The sequence below is a fragment of the Nothoprocta perdicaria genome, unplaced genomic scaffold (assembly GCF_003342845.1).
Source record: "Nothoprocta perdicaria isolate Ctin4 unplaced genomic scaffold, notPer1 scaffold_40, whole genome shotgun sequence".
In the NCBI taxonomy this organism is placed as follows: Eukaryota; Metazoa; Chordata; class Aves; order Tinamiformes; family Tinamidae; genus Nothoprocta; species Nothoprocta perdicaria.
This window is the reverse complement of record NW_020455644.1, coordinates 4878098-4896333: the sequence shown is the minus strand read 5'-3', so window position 1 is coordinate 4896333 and position 18236 is coordinate 4878098. Positions and strand designations below refer to the sequence as shown.

General features: G+C 39.0%; 1 protein-coding gene across 1 annotated transcript in view; it reads left to right on the top strand.

Moving 5' to 3' along the window:
* Window positions 1–18236, top strand: part of LOC112952624 (copine-4) — a 93316-nt gene that overhangs the window by 47447 nt on the left and 27633 nt on the right. Inside the window, exons 6-9 of the mRNA XM_026045516.1 lie at window positions 1052–1150; window positions 7383–7469; window positions 8042–8101; window positions 14142–14275. Coding sequence (XP_025901301.1) covers window positions 1052–1150; window positions 7383–7469; window positions 8042–8101; window positions 14142–14275 — 380 coding nt within the window. The remainder of the gene's footprint in view (window positions 1–1051; window positions 1151–7382; window positions 7470–8041; window positions 8102–14141; window positions 14276–18236) is intronic.

Sequence of the window (18236 nt, the reverse complement as noted above, 5' to 3'; positions counted from 1 at the left end):
CCCCACACCCAGGCCCAGACCTACCAGAATCTGGTCCTCGGACAGGAGAGAAAGTTTCCCTTGAAGCCATTTGATAGGCAAGTATCAGCATGCTCCTCATGACACTGGAGATGTTGAGGCATTTCTGCTTTAACAACAAGAACAACAAAAAAAGAAAGCAGAAAAAAAAAAACCAGCAGAAATGGTTTTTAGCTGGATGTTTTCAGGACAGGTTTCCTGATTCTGTCAGTATACGTGAACTTCAGCCAGTGAGACTGTGAGGTTGAGTCTAGGATTCTGTTCTTTAAGGTTGTAAACCACTTTGTTGTCTTTGGGTCAGTTTTAAAAGTAATAGTTAGCAAACTTGTAGTTTTTGCTATGTGCTTTAGTCTTGATTAGCTGGATTTTATTTAGCAATATATGTAAATAAAATTCACACCATTAAACTCATAGAGATATTCACATTTATGCATATTTTGTGAATGACTTCCAGTGGGAACTGGATTGAATAGTCACTGTTGCTCCACAGTGGAAAACAGCCGAGATACAGCCACCAAACACCGATATGTGCAAATTTAAAACCATTTCAGAAAATGATCTCTGTAACTATTTCCTCACCCTCATTGACTCAAAAAATGAGAGCAATAGTGTTTGTCTACTACAAATAATATGCTGAAAATTAAATGATATTTTTAAAGCACTTTAGAGAGGTAATTTACTCTCGCTCGGGACAGCATTTGAGAATGAACGTACAAATATAGACCATTTAATTTTTTTTGCACCTGTGTAAAAGATGCAGTCCATGAAATATTTCTTTCTAAGTGCCRTGAACTTACTTTCATCAGCCAGCACCACTGCACACAGCTGCTAGAGTAACTGTGTTGAGATTCCACTTGTCATTTCATTTTCATCTTAACAAGAATGGGTTTTTTTGAATCTCTTCTGATTTCCTTCTAGATAAAGCATTCCACTGTATGCTTATCATAATATCGCCTGTAATATTTTTCAACAGAACGTTTGTTATCTGAAGAAAAAATGTTTCCCTCTGTTCTTTTCTGCTTTCCCTCCCCAGTGCATAGTGTGGGACTGGGATTCCAATGGCAAGCATGACTTCATTGGAGAGTTTAGCTCAACATTCAAGGAAATGCGAGGAGCTATGGAAGGGAGACAGGTAGGTGAAAACCACAGAGAGCATCTCAGCATGCCTGTATGGCAGAGCAGCCTTCATGGGACCTGTAGGTAATAGTGCTAGTGATATTGCTTGATTGTTCTTTGGAAGGTTGCTTGATCTGTTGATTTCTCATACATGTTTGACTGTTACCTGGACAAGATACTCTGCAAATGCAAATCACAGCTCTTCCTGCCCTTCCACATAGCAGTCTCTTTCTAGTTCACATCCTGCAGACATTCCCTTCTGCTAATACTCATTTTCTTTGAGCCTGATCACGCAGTTTCTCTGCAGCCCTGCACTGCACTGCCAGGACAGGCCCTGTCCACATTCCCCTGTTGGCCAAAAGCCCTTTATTGGGTGAGGGTCGTTCTCCACCTCTCTCCAGGTCTGCTGTGCTGTATTCACTGCTGCCAGCTCTACCTGAACCAGTCATGATGAAATCAATTGACTTCTTAAGTGTCTCATGAATTACAGTCCTAAGGGAAAATGGAATTGCTACCTCATTAATAATTTCACTTCTTTATGTCAGTCTGATCTTTGCAAATTGAAGTTGATAGCAATTATTGCATATGATAAATCATTTGGCATATCTAATTCTAGAAACTGTCATTTGCTATTATTATTTAATCCCAAAGGCATTAGTTTTGATAATTTTTCTGAGGGAAAGTTAAAACTGTTGGCTTTCTGATTTGCTGATAATTTGTAGTCACTGCTTCATGGCGATCTGAAAATCAAACAGAAATTCCTAATAAACTTTGTTTGGACTTTACATTAAGGTTCTATTTATAATGGAAAACTAACAAAGAGTAAAAAAGTTTTTAATAAATACTAAGCAGTCTGGCTGTTCCCTAGGCAATTCTATGATTCTGCTACATATCTGCCACTTATTTGGAAACTACTGTTTACATATGCTGCTCATGTGTTTAAGAATTTCCTGATATATATGTCAGTCATATACTAACCCATCATAAATCAATTCTGAACACGTCTGATCGTAAAGTAAAAACTTGTTTTGCTCTCTCAGAGTCAAGTCAGAGGATCAGGACCCACCAGCAATGTTTTGGGCTTCTATTTATTTATTTATTTATTTATGGTTACTTTTTGCAGCCCTCTCTTGAACTGGTGCCTATTAAAACTAAATCCAAACTGAATTTGAGTGTATATAAACGCCATCTCAAAAGATTAACAGATTGACTAGCATTAACAGAGTGAATAGCATTAACAAGGCCAATGCTGTAGCAGTACCCCAGTCTTCTAAATAAATGTCTGTCTCTGGTAACAGGACTGTGTGAGAATAGTAAAGAGTGTGTATACCATTCCATGTGCAAAYTTCTTTAAAAGAGCATCTCAATCCTTCCCACACAGAACGCTTTTTGGGCAAGGTAAGAGACAGTCTAGAGTACCAGAAATGTCTGAGAAGGACAAATTGTATATTCTTCATTCTGATGGAGAAGCAGTGTGCTGTTTTCATCTCCAGCTAGAGCAAAGGATGGTTATTCTGTCGCAGGCATAAGAGGTTCATGCAGTCATGTGCCAGTTCTTGTTGCAGTCCGTACAGGTCCACCCTGCGCTGCCATCCACAAGTGTTTCGATGTTGCGTGGTGCCCAAAGTGCCCGGCCCCTTGCATTGCCAAGGGCCTGCAGGTTGCAATTCCGCAGACTGTCTTTTTCTTGTGTCACTACAATCTGCTTTTTGTTTTCAAGTGCACAACCTTGCACCTCTGTAATCCCAATCAATTGTGGCAGGATTTCTCCCCCTTGTTTCTCTCTCATTATTTTTCTTGTGCAGTTAGTCTATGGGCTTGCAGCTGCACAAGCCCCTGTTTTTACAGCAGATTCTCATAGAAAGCTATGGCTTCTAGTGGCAGTCACCCCTTCTCATCCCTCCCCTTTGCTAATCCCTGTTTAGTAGCTTCTAGTTTGTTCTATAGGACTAGATTTACTGAATAACACAGTGGGTAACAGTCATTTAAAAGCTGTTAAGTGTTGCCCCAAAATATGCATGCACAAAGCTCTACAACCAGTCAGCATTTGTACCCAGCAAAATCCTGCTTTTGTTGGTGCTAATAGCACAACAGGCAGGAACAAGCTGTAGGGAATTTGAGCAGATCCTGATGAAAATTATGTAGTTACTATGGAAAAAGTGTTCTGGGGGATCACCTACTGCACAGGAGGGTGCTTGTGTGAGACCATGCTRCTGCTCTTCCTGGCTGGCCCCTGGAGAACAATTTCCCTTCTCATTCCCATTCCCCCTTCCTCTGTCACTCTCATTGGCTCTCTTTTTCCTTTTGGTCTTTTTTCCAGAAGTAACAGTTACTGTTAAAGGGAATAKATGCCGCTAACTACAAACCCCATAAAGCCATCTTTATGCACGTAAATCTGTCTAACATCCCTTGTGTAACATAGGGTGATATTTAGCATTTATCCTTTTTTTGGTTTTTTTTTTTAGGTTTTTCTTCTCTGCAGAGAGAAAGTAGGTACAGCAGAGTGTTTGCTTTGAATACAAGCAATTTGATAAACTTGGAGGGAATAGCAGAGGAGGAAGAGGGTAGTTTGTACTCAGGTGTATGTGTTGCTAGGTATTTTTAATAATAAAGGCCATCTCAGAGAAATGGGTTTRTACATGAGTGAGGAGATGGATAGCTTAGGTGCAGCCCTTAATTCTTAGGAGAGATTTTTTCATAGGCTCAGACCAGAATACTTTCTGTTTCCTGCTCCTTTTAATTGGAGGAAAAAAACTGCCTCCTTCAGCCTGTGGTGTTCAGCATTCTTTCACATACCATCTAAACAGTGAGTGTCTTGAGAGTGCGAGTCTGGAACTAGGTGTCAAATGCTGGGTAGGGAGCCAGTGTAAAGAGCAGAATGTGGGTCTGGCTCCCTTGTCTGTATTGCTAAGGAGACACAGAGAAGCCTCTTAATTTTGTGCTTGCTTTTTCCTCTATGTGGCAGACTTCATGGCTCCCTGGAATACATTGCTATAGTTCTATCAAAGATAGTCAGCACCTCCTGATGACCATCAACCAACTACGGTCTGTTGGGCAACAGGAGAGACTAGGAGAGAACACATATCATAGGCAGGGATCAAGGAATTCCCCTTAATTTTCTTTAAGTATCAGTTGCAAATATGTAAGAGAAGGATAAGACTATTTGGGGAAGCAGCATCCTTTACTGCAGAGATGGATAGCTCTCATGGAGGGACTTAGGCCTCCTCATTCCAGAGAAGAACAGATTAGGACCTTCCCAGAGTCACCATTAGTTTGCTGACTTTCACTGAAGAATAGCTGGAATTAGTTTCTTTTACACATTTTTTCACATGCTGGTTTAGATTTTGTAGAATGAAAGGAACACCAAAGCAGTGGAGTTTGGGGGTTTCGTTACCAGCATTCGTAACAGCTGTTATATTAAATTAACAGGAGGCAGTAAAATCAGGTTGCTTTCTGTTTCAGATTCACTGGGGTATTTGACAGGGWAAGAGCCTGTATAGCCCAGAACTGCCAGACGTATGGAAGAAAAGCAAAGTGACTGTTAGAATCATCAATTTAGATTTCACAGCATTTACCATTAGTGTCAGACTGCAGACTCTTGCATTAGTTTCCTCTCAACTAAAAGTTAATTCAAAAGACAAAAACGTATCAATAGAAATGATGTCAGATGCCAAATCAATAGTGGAATGTGGGAACAGACTGAAAAATRAGCCTCACAGTGCAAGCAAAGTCTCAAACTAGATCGTGGCAGGTAATTAAAGACAACTGTGAAATTTATGTAAAGCAGTCCAAAATTCTTTATAAGTCCAAACATGAACTAGGGAAGGAGTTTTCCCTTCCCCTGCCCCTTTCTCTTTCCTATACTATCAGACTAACAGATTTAACAGCAAAATTGTTCTTTTATTTTTCTGCTCTCTGGAGATTCCTTAATCTACTTTTTCCTTTGCTTTCTTATCTACGTAAGCTCATTACATGTTAGTCATCCGTGTGTGGAATATTTTCATAAGCTTTAGATAGTTGMTGAGAATTGTTATCCATAAATCTCAAAATGCAGATCAACATTCCCACTTAAATTTTACAGTTAGCACAGACGAGCTGAGCAGACTGGCCACGAGCACACAGCTTCCTCCCCTAAAATTGTTTTTTTATTGCCTTGGTCTTCAGAAAATGTATACTTTTCCTAAAAGCCAGTTACGTGAACATAAATGTAGATCAGGCTTACATAATCCCTTCCCCAGGGGAGAGGGATTATGAGCACACTGTAAGGATTTATACGGGTCAGGCCTTGTTGTTGAAACATGCCCACTGAAAAGTGCTCACGTTCACAGAAGATGAAATTCAGTAAATGCACCTTGACGTTCAGGGGAAAATAGTGAGATCTCACTCCATGTAGTTCAGTGTCGAAAGGAGGAATACACCATTTTCTCTGCTGCTCTCAACTCCTACTTTTTCCTCTCTATTCATTATATTGCAATTTCTTCTTAATGTATAGAGACTGCACAATTTCTTTGTTTCGATAGGTTTGGAAGATAACTGCATGCTAAAGCATCTTGCTGGACAGCAGTCTACCAAGATGCGAGTGGGCAAGGCTTGGCTTTGCTCACAGCTTACTGTCCCAAAGATGAGCTTATTGCAGCCTTGGATCCTGCCACGTAGAGCTCTCTCTGCTAGGAAAATCTTGACTGTTTTTTAAGCCTGACTGATTTTCTAGAGTAGAGAAAAATGGTTTTGGGGGATTTCCCCTGAGTRGGTGGACCTGTGTCTGCTTGTCTTCTCAGTTGGAAAATTCATTTTACAAGGCAAATAGTAGAGCTGTAGGCTAACTGGTAGAGCAAGCAGATGTGCTTCCTACAGTTTGGATATTTCTTGCTCTTATTCTCAGCTCTGTCACATGTCTGCAGAAACACAACAATGAAAATATTCCTTATTCTCTACGTAGAAAAGATCTCATACAGCCTAAAGCCATGTGTTTTTCGTTCTCCTTTTGATACCTGGGGAAAAAAAAAAGCTATAAGTCTGAAATATTTCAGAAACATTCAAATAATGGTTGTAAGGTGAAAGTGCTTTGCAAAGTGCTTAAGCGCTTTGTTCAGACAAATGGTATGTGAGAATCCTCACTATAAATTGTTGCTATATTTAAACATGTTTTTCATTTCAGAATATTAAAATAGTCTTCTTTTACTGTACGGGCCATCCTGGTTACTTCCAGAGATGGATTCTTTATGTTACCCAACATCACATTAGAACTTGCATGTTTTCTCCTCCCCAGCACTTGAAAACATCTCTTTGAAAGAAAAAATAGTCATATTCTTAGCACCACATTACACATAAAAATTTGGGTTTGCAAACACCAATAGATACTTGAACATGCAGCTGTGTATTTTGCTTCTGCATGAATATTATTGCAGGCATTAGAGTTCAGATTCTAAAACCTCGGCTTTACCAATCTTCCTGAAAACAGAGAAAGCCCCAAAATTAGAAGTGAAAACCAGAAAGTCTCTGGGAAATGTTTTGATGGGAATAAATCAATATATTTCAGTCACAACACAGACATAAAAATTGCGATTGTAAAATTGCATACTTGTAAATATAACTAATCTGCACATTTTGAGAACTTTTTTTTTCATTTCTATTTTTGGGGATACATTTCAAAATTTGAACTCTTAAATATATCAGTAATTACCTTTCTGTGCCCATCTGAGGGGAAGTCTTAATTTTTCCTTTGTACTATTGTGGTCAAAGAACCAACTCTTGCCAACTCTCCAGAATCTAAAGGCAACAATATGGATTAAGGAATCATTTTCATCTCTGAAAAAATTTTCTCTGAACATGACAACTTAATACAGAACACCGGAGTTACTATACAGAGAGTTTTGTTGCTAATACAATGCATCAGGATGATCCCTCACATATTTTCACTGTTATTAAGTTCCCTGCTTTTCTTTTTCTTTTTCCTAAATGATCTCAAGAGGTACTCAGTATTTCATACCCCCTCTACACRCTTGGAAGATGGTAACGTAGGAATCTAGGTAACTGTCTCTCTCTCACTGCTGTGTCTTTATATGCATTTTGGAAGACAGATGTCTGTCCTGGGACTTTTTCTGTTAATATGATTCTCAGAATAGTTATGGTTTTCATATTTTCCTTTGTGTGTACTATTTGAAGGGCTTTAGTCAGTCTTGGAAATCTTTTTAATTATTTTATTTGTACATTAATTATCCCTCGTGCATTTACTGCTTTTTCCACAGGTACAGTGGGAATGCATAAATCCCAAGTACAAAGCAAAGAAGAAGAATTACAAGAACTCAGGCATTGTCATCCTTAACCAGTGCAAGGTATCTGTATTTTGCTCTTTGTCTTTTTCTTTTCTAAGATCTCAGTCATATTGAATAGTGATGRTTTGAAATGGAGCCATCAAAACAGAACCGTGGGTAGAAGAGCAATAGAAAACGATCCTCTTGAAAAAAAAAATGAGATGAATCTCAATTTTTTTTATGAACACTCCCCAAATCCTCTTTCATTTCTGTTGTCCTCTCTCTGCTGCTGTGCTATGAAATAGGCAGTATGGAGCTTGTAAAGTTACAGGGTTGCTGTATGGGCTTCTGCGTGTTTCCCTTCCAATTCTTTTGACATTCCTAACTCTAAATATAGAAAAATACTCTACTTCCTCTTAATCTGATAGCAAATTCCCCTCTGATGTCCCATGATAAGATGTAGTGCTTGGTTCTACTTTTGATGTGAATTTACCATGCTGTAGTTTTGGTACTTTCTGTCCGTTTTTTTTTTTTTTTTTCTTCTTCTGTTAATGCATCCTCCACCTTGCATTTCATTTTGCTCAGGCTGTTTCCAAGTGTTGGTATTTCAGCAATACACATTTAACTTGGATATCTTGCTTTCTTGTCTGCAGATTCACAAGATGCATTCCTTCTTAGATTATATCATGGGAGGCTGCCAAATACAGTTTACAGTAAGTGACTTCCTTTTCCAGCTTGCATTAAAGAAAGGGAATCCCCTTAGATAATAATTCATCATTTTCACAGAGAAGAGAGCCTTGCATGCTACTCTCTGATAAATTATTAAGGTCTTCCTGCAAAATATATTATGCTCAGCAAACAAAACTATGCCAGTGCTGTAAGATTTTCTTTCACACACTTGATTTTCTTCTATGCTTTGCAGCAGTGGCAATCACATTGCAAAATATAAAGACATAAAGACAACATCATGCAGAGGGTGAGAAGCTGAGCTGGTGTTATCTCRTCAACTCCATCTGAACAGCACAAAGTGCCAAAAGCAAAGGGAATAAATTAGCCCATGTGATAGGGGAAATATCCCTGTGATAAGGGAATAAATTAGCCCCTGTGATACTGCTGACTGACCTTTGACTTTTGAGYCTCACGTTGTCTACAAGCATTTCAGAGAAGTTTCCTTGCTAGGGCTACGTCATATGGAGTTTTATCTCACCAACCTTCAGCCGTTCTAGCCAGGCACCTCTCACCATCAGTGTGGGGTAAATGTTGGTATTTGGTACCTCAGTCACAACTACCAGCAGCCAAATGGCACTAGAGGGGATGAGGGAGTAATTTAGAACGACTTCAGAAGCTGCTCTATTTAATGAGCAGGATCAAAAAATGATTTGCGGGTATTACCATATGTTTGTTTCAATACCATAGCATGGGAATAATGATTTTGGCTCAGTTCTAGTTCAGTTTATGACACTTTTATTTCATGACAGATGCATGGATTAAAATCTTGGAAAATTAAAATTTCCAAGGCAATATTCTTCTGGAGAAAGCTTTTCCTGTAGTATCCTGCTTCAGTCATTGCTTGCTTCACAAGTCCTACAACAAATGAGCCAGATTGTTCTGATTTTGCCTTTGATTTGACTAGATTGGACCTAATAATCTTGTTGGGAGACCTTTTGAAATAAGAGAAACAAAACAAAACAGAAAATGTTTCTTTTCCAAAATATCAAGTATCAGACGTTACTGAAGTCTTCTGTTTCACTTTTCCAGACAACCTTTCATTTCCCAAAGTGTTTTGGGGAGGAAAAAAAAAAAAAGATGTTTGTATCCAAACAGTTGTTTTCATCAACAACAGCAGCTCTATATGACAATAGCTTATACCCGTCTATATGAATCAACTTTTTGAGAAATAAATACATACACTTTGCCAATGTACAACTCAGTACAATTGAACAGATGAACAGTACAACATGTTCATCTGTATTTTTTTAAGCAAGGCATTGTATGCAATGCCCTCTCTGTGTTACTCTAGCTCGTTTCCTCTGTCTCTAGGTTTTGTTTATTCACAGATACCTGGAGCACCCATTTCCCCTCTACCTCTCAAGGTCACCAGTTCCAGAAAACTCCTTGCATTTGTCTTTCCTGAYATTTCTTCTCCCCAGATAAGCCCAGAAGAACTCAAATATCAAATATTTTGCCATTTGCAGACAGTAGTGTCTTCAAGCAATTATTTAAAAGCATTTTCTAATCAGGGCAGGTTGATTATGCACATGCAAAGACTAGTTAATATTCTTTTCYCACAAGTCTAGCATAAGCACAAGAAGGAACTTTACAAGCATTAAAAAGTGTCTGGGGACATATATGTTGTTATGCTGCAGCTRTGATTTACAGGCTCTTTTCATTCTCCCTAGATGTTTTCTAGTAGAAGAGCAAGGCCTTATAAAGTGAATTGAGGACTCCTGTCACGTGCTTGTCTTTTATTTACCCCTCACAGATTTTCCATCAGGAGTCTGTGAACCACGAGTTGAGAACTGCTGTGTTTAAATGGGTTTCTTAATGTAGGTGGCTGATGGTATTGTTCTATTRTATCCTATGTGGGATAATGTTGCCGGCAGATACCATTTATCTGAATACCCAGTACAAAAGATGGCCATGTTTTTGCTGGACCAGCCTGTTTAAAGGGGTTTATCCCAGTACCTTCACCTGAGAAGTTTTCTTGTTTTCTCTGAGTGCACAAACGTTGTGTGTTTTCACTTGCACTCSGTTTGCATATTCAGAAGGGTCTGTTAGTGATTAGTTAATCACTGAAACAAGATGAAACCATTGATAATATGAATATAAAGTAAACCAGTCTGTAAGGAAAGGTGGGCCATGAGGACATGAAGGAGATGAAAGGTCCACTACAGTGCGGGCTGCAGAGATTGCAGAATTACTGCTGACCTAAGTGGTACGAGCAGTGGAGCCTCAGTGAGGGAGCTCCCTCAGTGGAGTGGATGTCCTCTGTTCATTTATAAACTAGAGATCCTGCTTCCAGGTAATGCCAGGTTGAGTTTGGATTGTTTTACCTCATGCTGCGGAAGTTCCAGCAGTGTGGAGTGGTGAGAGCATGGTGCAGGTTGTGAGCCACAGGGCCCTTTGCAGTACTGTTAGCATAGATTTATTTTGCAGTCCAGGAAGCAGAGAGTGCAGCCTGCAGCGGAGACATGGGAARTTCTTCTGCTTTCTGTGCACATCACATGCTCTCCTTTCCATGTTGTCCCGATTCAGTTAATTCAGGCCACTGAAACCTTGTGAGCCTTTTCTTTCTGCCTTCTGGGATTTCCTTTTCCTCAAACTGGAGTGGGAAAGTGGACCTGGAATTATCTGACACTGCCCTGGCACAGTTACTGTTGTGGTAGTCACCTCGATGACATTCCCGTGCAGTTCGTGCCACGTCCCAGCAGGATCACACAGCTGTGCTCTCCAAGGCCCTTGTTGCAGGAGGGAARCTAGAATGCTAAGCATAGGTCTGACAACAAAAAGCCCCAGTGTGATGTACCTGCTAATTTAAGGCGCTAATTAGGGCTTTGGTAACATCATGCTATGTATTCTTGGGGTACKTTTTAGCTCTGTTTCAGGAGCATAGTTTGTAGCTGGAGTGAACATCTCAGAAACCCAAAGTAAACTTTTCCCTCGCTTTGAAACCATTTATTAGGAAGCTTTTGCCTACAGAGATCAATAGTGCTGATTCCAGAACGTTTCTTTTATGCAGCGCTTATTGCAAAACCCTGTATCTCTTATCAGACAGTGTTCCCTGCTGTAGAAGAAACGTTCAGAAGTTGGCAGTGCAAATGGGTTTCCAGTCAGAAGACATTTCCATCAGTTTGGGAAATACAGCAGAAAGGGTGTGTAACATGCATAAAAAGATCTGTAATAGAAAGATTTATTGGACAGATTTTCCCTCAGACAGGTCACGGTGTTGAACAGACTTGATTCTTTGCTGACAGCTCTAGCAGGAGTTATGTAGGATGTTTCCACCCTTTTACAAGGCTGAAGGAAAATGTGCTAAGAGTGTAGTTACTACTGTGTTATGTTCTTGCTCAGTGGTGGGAGGATGAAGAAATGCCTTGAACTGGTACAYTTAAAGACAGCCTGTTAAAAATCTAATGTACATATTACAAGGAAGGGTCCTGCACTGCCAGTTTTAGTTCAAACATATTAGCCTACCTTCTTAACTTGGTTTAACACATCTTCTTTCTACTTATTTGCACAAGACCTTGGTGCTGCCAGGGAGCACTAATAGAGCAGAGCGTTGTGGTGTTGTTTTGGAACTACTGCATCTTTCATAAAAGTCCTCTCATAAGAAATTAGGAAGATCTGAATCAAAACCGMGTATAGTGCATCAAAGTTCTTACAAACATCATAAAAAATAAGGATATTTCTGGTTTATTAGCAGCTCTCTGCTGCAAGGYCCGTTTGTAGAAAAGAAGCTGTTTTGGGGTGGGTTTCTTTAGTGCTTTCCCAGGCACTAGCCACAGACTTTTTATCTTGCTTCATGAAACCCACTCCTTATTCCTATGTTTTGATATTATTTTCAGTAAAAAGCATAATGTAGCCTTGGCTAACAGCCACTGTACTTGTCCATTTCTGTCTGGTTCCATTCAGTCCAACCACATTAGCTGTCTGTTTTGAGGTTATCAGTGAAAATGCCTGTAAACAGCTCCACAGAACTGCCCTCTGCTYATTTATCATACAGTAACACTTTTATGCTTTCTGTAATCAGTACAAATAATTAAGGTTAAATTAGTATCAGGGAAAGGATATACATTTTTAAGAAGATAAATACATGCACACAWTGGCCAACATTTTTTTTAAGCGCCCCACAAACTAGAGCCTTGAATCCCTACAAGTATCCATGGATTTGCCTCAGGTTTCCCAAAGCATTAACATTTCTGCCTCATTTCTGTCAGCTGTGGCACTAAAGATTTATGTTGCAACGCGTATGGTTATGTACATACAAGCAAGTTAACACTAGAGAGGTTTGCCTGGTGATTTATTCAAGTTAAATCATGCTGTCATTTGGGGAGAAAAAGAGGATCCATGTGGAAAGGTAACAAAATGACTTATTCACTGTGTGAGCAGTATGTAGGGAAGGGGAGGTGAGAGAGCACCTTGCTTGCAAGCCAGGTCAGGCTCATAGCTCTTGGCTGACTTGCCAGGGATGACATTGGTCAGGGCTACAGGGGGATTCCAGAGCTAACTAGAGCCCAGAGAAAAATATGTTTCTTCTGCCTAGTGACTGAAGTGGAAAAACAGGAAACGAAAAGCTATAGTGCACTGACTCAGTGTGATTTTTTTCTCTTTTAGCTTTTAACAAAAAAGAAAAAGGTTCAGGAGAACTCTCGCCTTTTGTTGAAGAGGACTCAAAATATCTTGTTTCATCTTGAAGTTGTTTCCCTTATGTTACCTGTTTAAAAAGATAGCTTAGTAAAATGAAAATAGCATGTCGAAGTGAAACCTGCAATCTGAAAATATTTTTAATTTTCTGAAGAGCTTCCCATTATTTGGTCTTGAAATAATCTGAAAGAACTGAATAAATAGTACAAACTATATTTAGCTCATTTCAATACAGGTTTCAGAGGCTAACGAAAATATTTGGTGGTGTCAGTTACTGATCCCTGTGGCAAGCAGGGACTTTAGCTGGGGAAGTGGCAAATTTGCAGAGGCAAACCAGTATTTTCTAAGTTCTTTTTGCAGCCCTGAGCAAGGTCCTTCCTCATATGCGAACCGCAAAATAAAACAGAAAATTGGACCCGGTGCATTTTCATCTTTTGAAGATCCAGATCTAATGTCCTTTTGGAGGGAGTGGACATTGGTCAAAATCATAAGAACTTTTATAAATAGCTTTATTTTTTTTCCCCAATTTATAAAACATCTTAGGTTTCTTGTTGCTCCTTTTAGGAATTCCCAGAAAGCAGCGTCACAGATCTGGGAAAGGGCTTTCCAGTGCATACAGTCCCTGCGCGTGATATACCAGGCAGGCGCCTGCAAGAGTGTATCTTCAGTAGGAAGTACAAAGAGAATTTTAGAACAGGAAAATGAATTTTTAAAAGATTCATTAAATTTTTCTTTTGTGTTGCCTTCTTCCTCTATATATTTACCCCTGTAAGTCTTTTGAGGACAAAAACCTGTGCAGGATTCAAGTTTTATTTTTACCCTGCAGCTTACCTTTAAGCTTCCTACCGCCTATGAAATTGGAAGTTTAATTATTTAATGCTTAAAATATGCTTTGAAGATAAGAACAGGTGGAGAGTATTGCCTACTATTCTACAGATGTAACAAGCTTTAAAATAACTAAGATATATCCCTAACTGAAGTATTCATTTATATTTTGAGTAGGGTTTTTAAATCTATAGGGACATTTTAACTACACAGCCTTTATGTCTTGTACATTACCTGAGCTGGAGTAATTTAGTTAAGTATGAGCATGTAGAGATAGTTAATTTGATTAATTTTTATTACAACATAATTCTCCCCATATAATAATTATGCAGTGAATCTTTTTTTCCTAATTATGCCATCATAGTTTCATTAACTCTTACTTTTAAACTGTTGTTTAATTTTAGATAAACTTCCCAATGCCATCACAAGGTAAATTGACAGAAGGTGCTGTAGAATGACCTTGGCTTGAATTTTACAGTATCTGCAGAAAAGTGGTTCTGGTGTGGGGGGGAATGCTGCTGCCCAGAGCAGCTGCAGAACTTACTGACCGCTCTTCTTTTGCAGGTAGCTATAGATTTCACTGCGTCAAATGGTGATCCGAGGAACAGCTGCTCCCTGCACTACATCCACCCCTATCAGCCCAATGAGTACTTGAAGGCATTGGTGGCTGTCGGTGAGATCTGCCAAGACTATGACAGGTAAATAACCACATTTGCTGAGAGGACTGTCTTGGGAAGGTGTTTTAGCAGCGTGAAATCAATGACTGCCTGCCGTCGGCTGCAGTAGCTCCATGTTTAGCAGATGGGAGAGCACATCAGGAAGATTTATATATCCTGACCCACGTCTGAGGGAGCTTGAGGGTAACAAAAGGCCTAGTTTGGGGCTATTTTGCTGGTGTGTACCTTAAGTTTCAAGTCTGTTCCCATATGCTGAAATTACACAGATTTCTGACTTGAATATTGCACTTGAAGTGTGTTTTGCGGTGCTGCCTGCTTGACACCATGACACCCTACAGAGAAGCATTCCTAAATAAATGGCTTGCTGGCCATCTCTGTTCTCCCAAGTAAATCTGAGGTCTTTTCAGTGTTCTAGTCAACAGACATTATGGTTAAACATTATGGTCCCTTCTGAAATAAGCTTTAAAAGACATTGATAATCTGTGCGCACAACATGCCTTAAAATAAACAAACAAATGCAAGTAATTGGGCCAAATATGCTTTGATTATTTTATGTTCTTCTGTTGCTTTTGAATAGGCTGCCTGCCTCTGTCAAATTAATTGCCCATTATTAATCTAATTACTGAGTGCATTTCCTGTAAATGTTCTTTCTTTGTTGGTGATACATAGTATCTGGGGACACACAATAGACATCCGCCCACCACTTTGCTATATGTGAATGCCAGAACTCAAAAAAAAAAAAAAAACCCAGAAAAACAGTAGTTTTAAAAAGATAGTGGTATTGTCAGTCCAATTTGAATTATGCTTTGTGCATAAATTATGGAGGGATTTAATAACCATGGTTTGCATGTTACATGCCACAGAAACACTTGCATCTGCTTGTTAATGAAATGTTGTCTCAAAGAATAATGATGAAAATACAATGCTGTGCTGATGTAATTCCTGTAAGGGTTTGATGGTCCTGTAAGGGTTTGATGGTCCAGATCAATGGATCTGAGAAAATCAGTATTTTATTACAAATGATTTGATTATTTGTCAGGGATTATCCTGTAATATAAAAATTAATACAATAATTCAGTGGACATCAAAATAGGAAAAGAAATAAAATGGAAGGGCTAGTTTATGCACAAAGATTGTTTGATTCTGTCACTTATGGTAACTTTGTTAAGAGAGAGAGACAGTTAGGTGATACAACCCCACAATACTTATTGCAAATAATTCTTTTTGCTTATTCCATCCGTATGAAAAATTTTCAGTTTATTCCCATCAGTATGAAAAATAATGGCCAGTAATTTTTTAAAATGAAATCTTCAGCATCATTCAGTTCTGTTGTACTCCAGAAAATGCCTGTTACTGCTAATCTTGGCAGTGAAGGCTGTGCGAGCTGTGGCTAGGGCTAAACGGAAGGCATCATTTTCCCTGGGAAATGTCACCTTTCTGGTTTGTATTTGACCTGTGTATGCTCTCAAGTTGTGACACTGTAAATTTCTTCCCATCCAGGTGTCGATTCCATAAGGCCTTTGCTTTCTTTTTACATATATTGAATCCAGCAAATGGGAAATGAAAATTTTCTCYGAGGAAGAATAAAAGGAGAGCAAACCTACTCTCAAAATAATCTGCAGGCTCAGTGTAGGCGCTCATTCTGTGTACTCCACACATAAGCTAGTCTTCTGTATTTACATTTTAAAAAAACAACAGTTTCAAATTTAGTTTAAAAYGCTAGTTAAATAAGGTAATGTCTGTTGATTGCAATGCTTTTTGTATTCCAATACCACTGTGGTTGAATACTAAGTACTTTGATAGAGCACTTAGTGTTACTCTTTTGCATACTCTTAATACCTCTGCAATTAGAAGAAATAAAGTAAAATTTCTCTGTAATTAGAAACATTCAATCAACTGAAGTTATTTGTAATTTGAGAGAAAGATATATAGTATACTCCAAAGGCACGATTTTCTGTGCTTTAGTTTAAATGATCGCCTCAATCTTTACAGACTTTAGGTTTCTATACATACCAGACTACCACAAGGGATCCCTATGTAATTACTGCTCCAGATTAAGTGCTGCCTTATGTACCTTCACACAGTGCAATAACCCCCGTTCATGCAGAAGCCCCTTTATCTGCATGTTTCCAAGACTGCCAAAGCAGTTCAGTGAACAGCACCGTTCTGCACAGCTAAACGTGGGAGAATAAGGTTCATTCTTTCATCAGCAGCATTCAGAGAGTGAGAAATAGGCTTTGATTATTAACCTGATTGCAAAAATGCTACAGGCCTGCAGGACCGGGCCRGTCTGATAATGGCATGAAAAATGGAAGAGCTGTTCATGGGCACAAAAGACTTAATACTTTTCACATAGTGGAATTGTTTCAGGTTATGGCGAGATTTGTCAGGAGAGAAGATAAAGGTTGTAGGTGATGCAATGTGTGGCYGAGCAGCAGTCGCAGTGGATCATAAAGGAAGGAGGAGCATTCATTAGTTTTAAGAAATTAGGCTCCTAAATGTATTTGGAAATACTGGAAATGGAAAAGCACATTAAAAACCTGCTATTGAAACTGTTGGGTAAATTMAGCAGACAGCTCCGTGGAGATTTTATTTTGGGCTAAATTATTCATGAAGGTTTAAAGAGAGCCTAATAAAAGCAATAAATAAGAAATATATATTTCTAGTTAAACATTTTCTCAAGGTTTCTTGAAGAGCCCTGATATAATTTTATCTTGAAATTGACCAAATCTGTGGAGGCTTTTTTGTCCATAAATGGAGAAAAATGATGAAAAATCATTAGCAATCAAAAAGTTAAATATTAAGAGGAGCTGCTTCAACACCACTCCATGTTTATGCTCGATGTCAGTTATTTTAGTGTTGAGTTCTCTGGTCAGAGATCCACACGAGTGGTTGCTGAGTGCCAGCGTTACAAGCCTCGCCAGGACTTTTAAAAATCTGTTTACTTCAACACCACCAAATGTGCACAAATTCTGCCTAGATGCTCTGAGCAGTCCTGCGTAGGCAAGAGCCGGCATCCGAGCAGCCCTGCGGTGCTGTAGACACATGGGCACRTTGGCCAGTTAGTTCTCAGTCTTGTAATCTGGAAACCTTTGGGAACAGAGCTGCGTGCAGATAAACCAGACACTTGGCCCTGCTGGAGCAGKGGGGCTGGACTAGATGATCTCTAGAGGTCCCTTCTGACCTCAAACATGCTGTGAGTCTGTGATTTGCCCAGGGTAGGAGCAGGTGTGTTGTGAATCTGTCATATGGGTATCTAGAGCTCTTTACGTATATAAATGTGTGGGTGTATAAATATAATATATATATATGGAAATACAGATATGTATTTTATACTATATGGCAATATTTCTATTTTTTTATTATTGTATATATCATGCTTTATGTATTAGGTAAACTATTTATGTGGAGTATATGGCATATAAATATATACACACATATATACACTAAAGCTAAATATATAGGTATGCATATATAGATAGATAGATAGATAGATAGATAGATAGATAGATAGATAGATAGATAGATAGATATAAGGTATACTCATATATGTATCACATTTATGGCTAGCACTTAGCCATGCAGAAAAGAAGTGGATTTCTCCTTTACGCTTCTTAGTTCCCCTCTCTGCAGATCAAAGCCATGCAGCACAATAACCAAAGTACACAAAGTTCATTAAAAAAGGCTGGCTGCTTCATTTTAATGATTTGTTTTACCAATGCTGGAACAGAACCAACTAGTCATGAGTGTAGCTCCTCTTTTGTTCTGCAGTGCTAGCTGTCTCTGACAAAGGCAAACAGGCTGAAACAGGGCTGGAAAGTGCTTGTTTGYAAAGATAAGTATTGCTACATGCACACAGTGCTCAAGGCTGATTCATAAATGATTATACACTGTTATGGGCTTTAATGATGACAATGGGAGTGAAGCCTATGGCTGGACTTGAAATTCAGATCCTCTGTTTGCAATCTGATTTCTGCTGTTA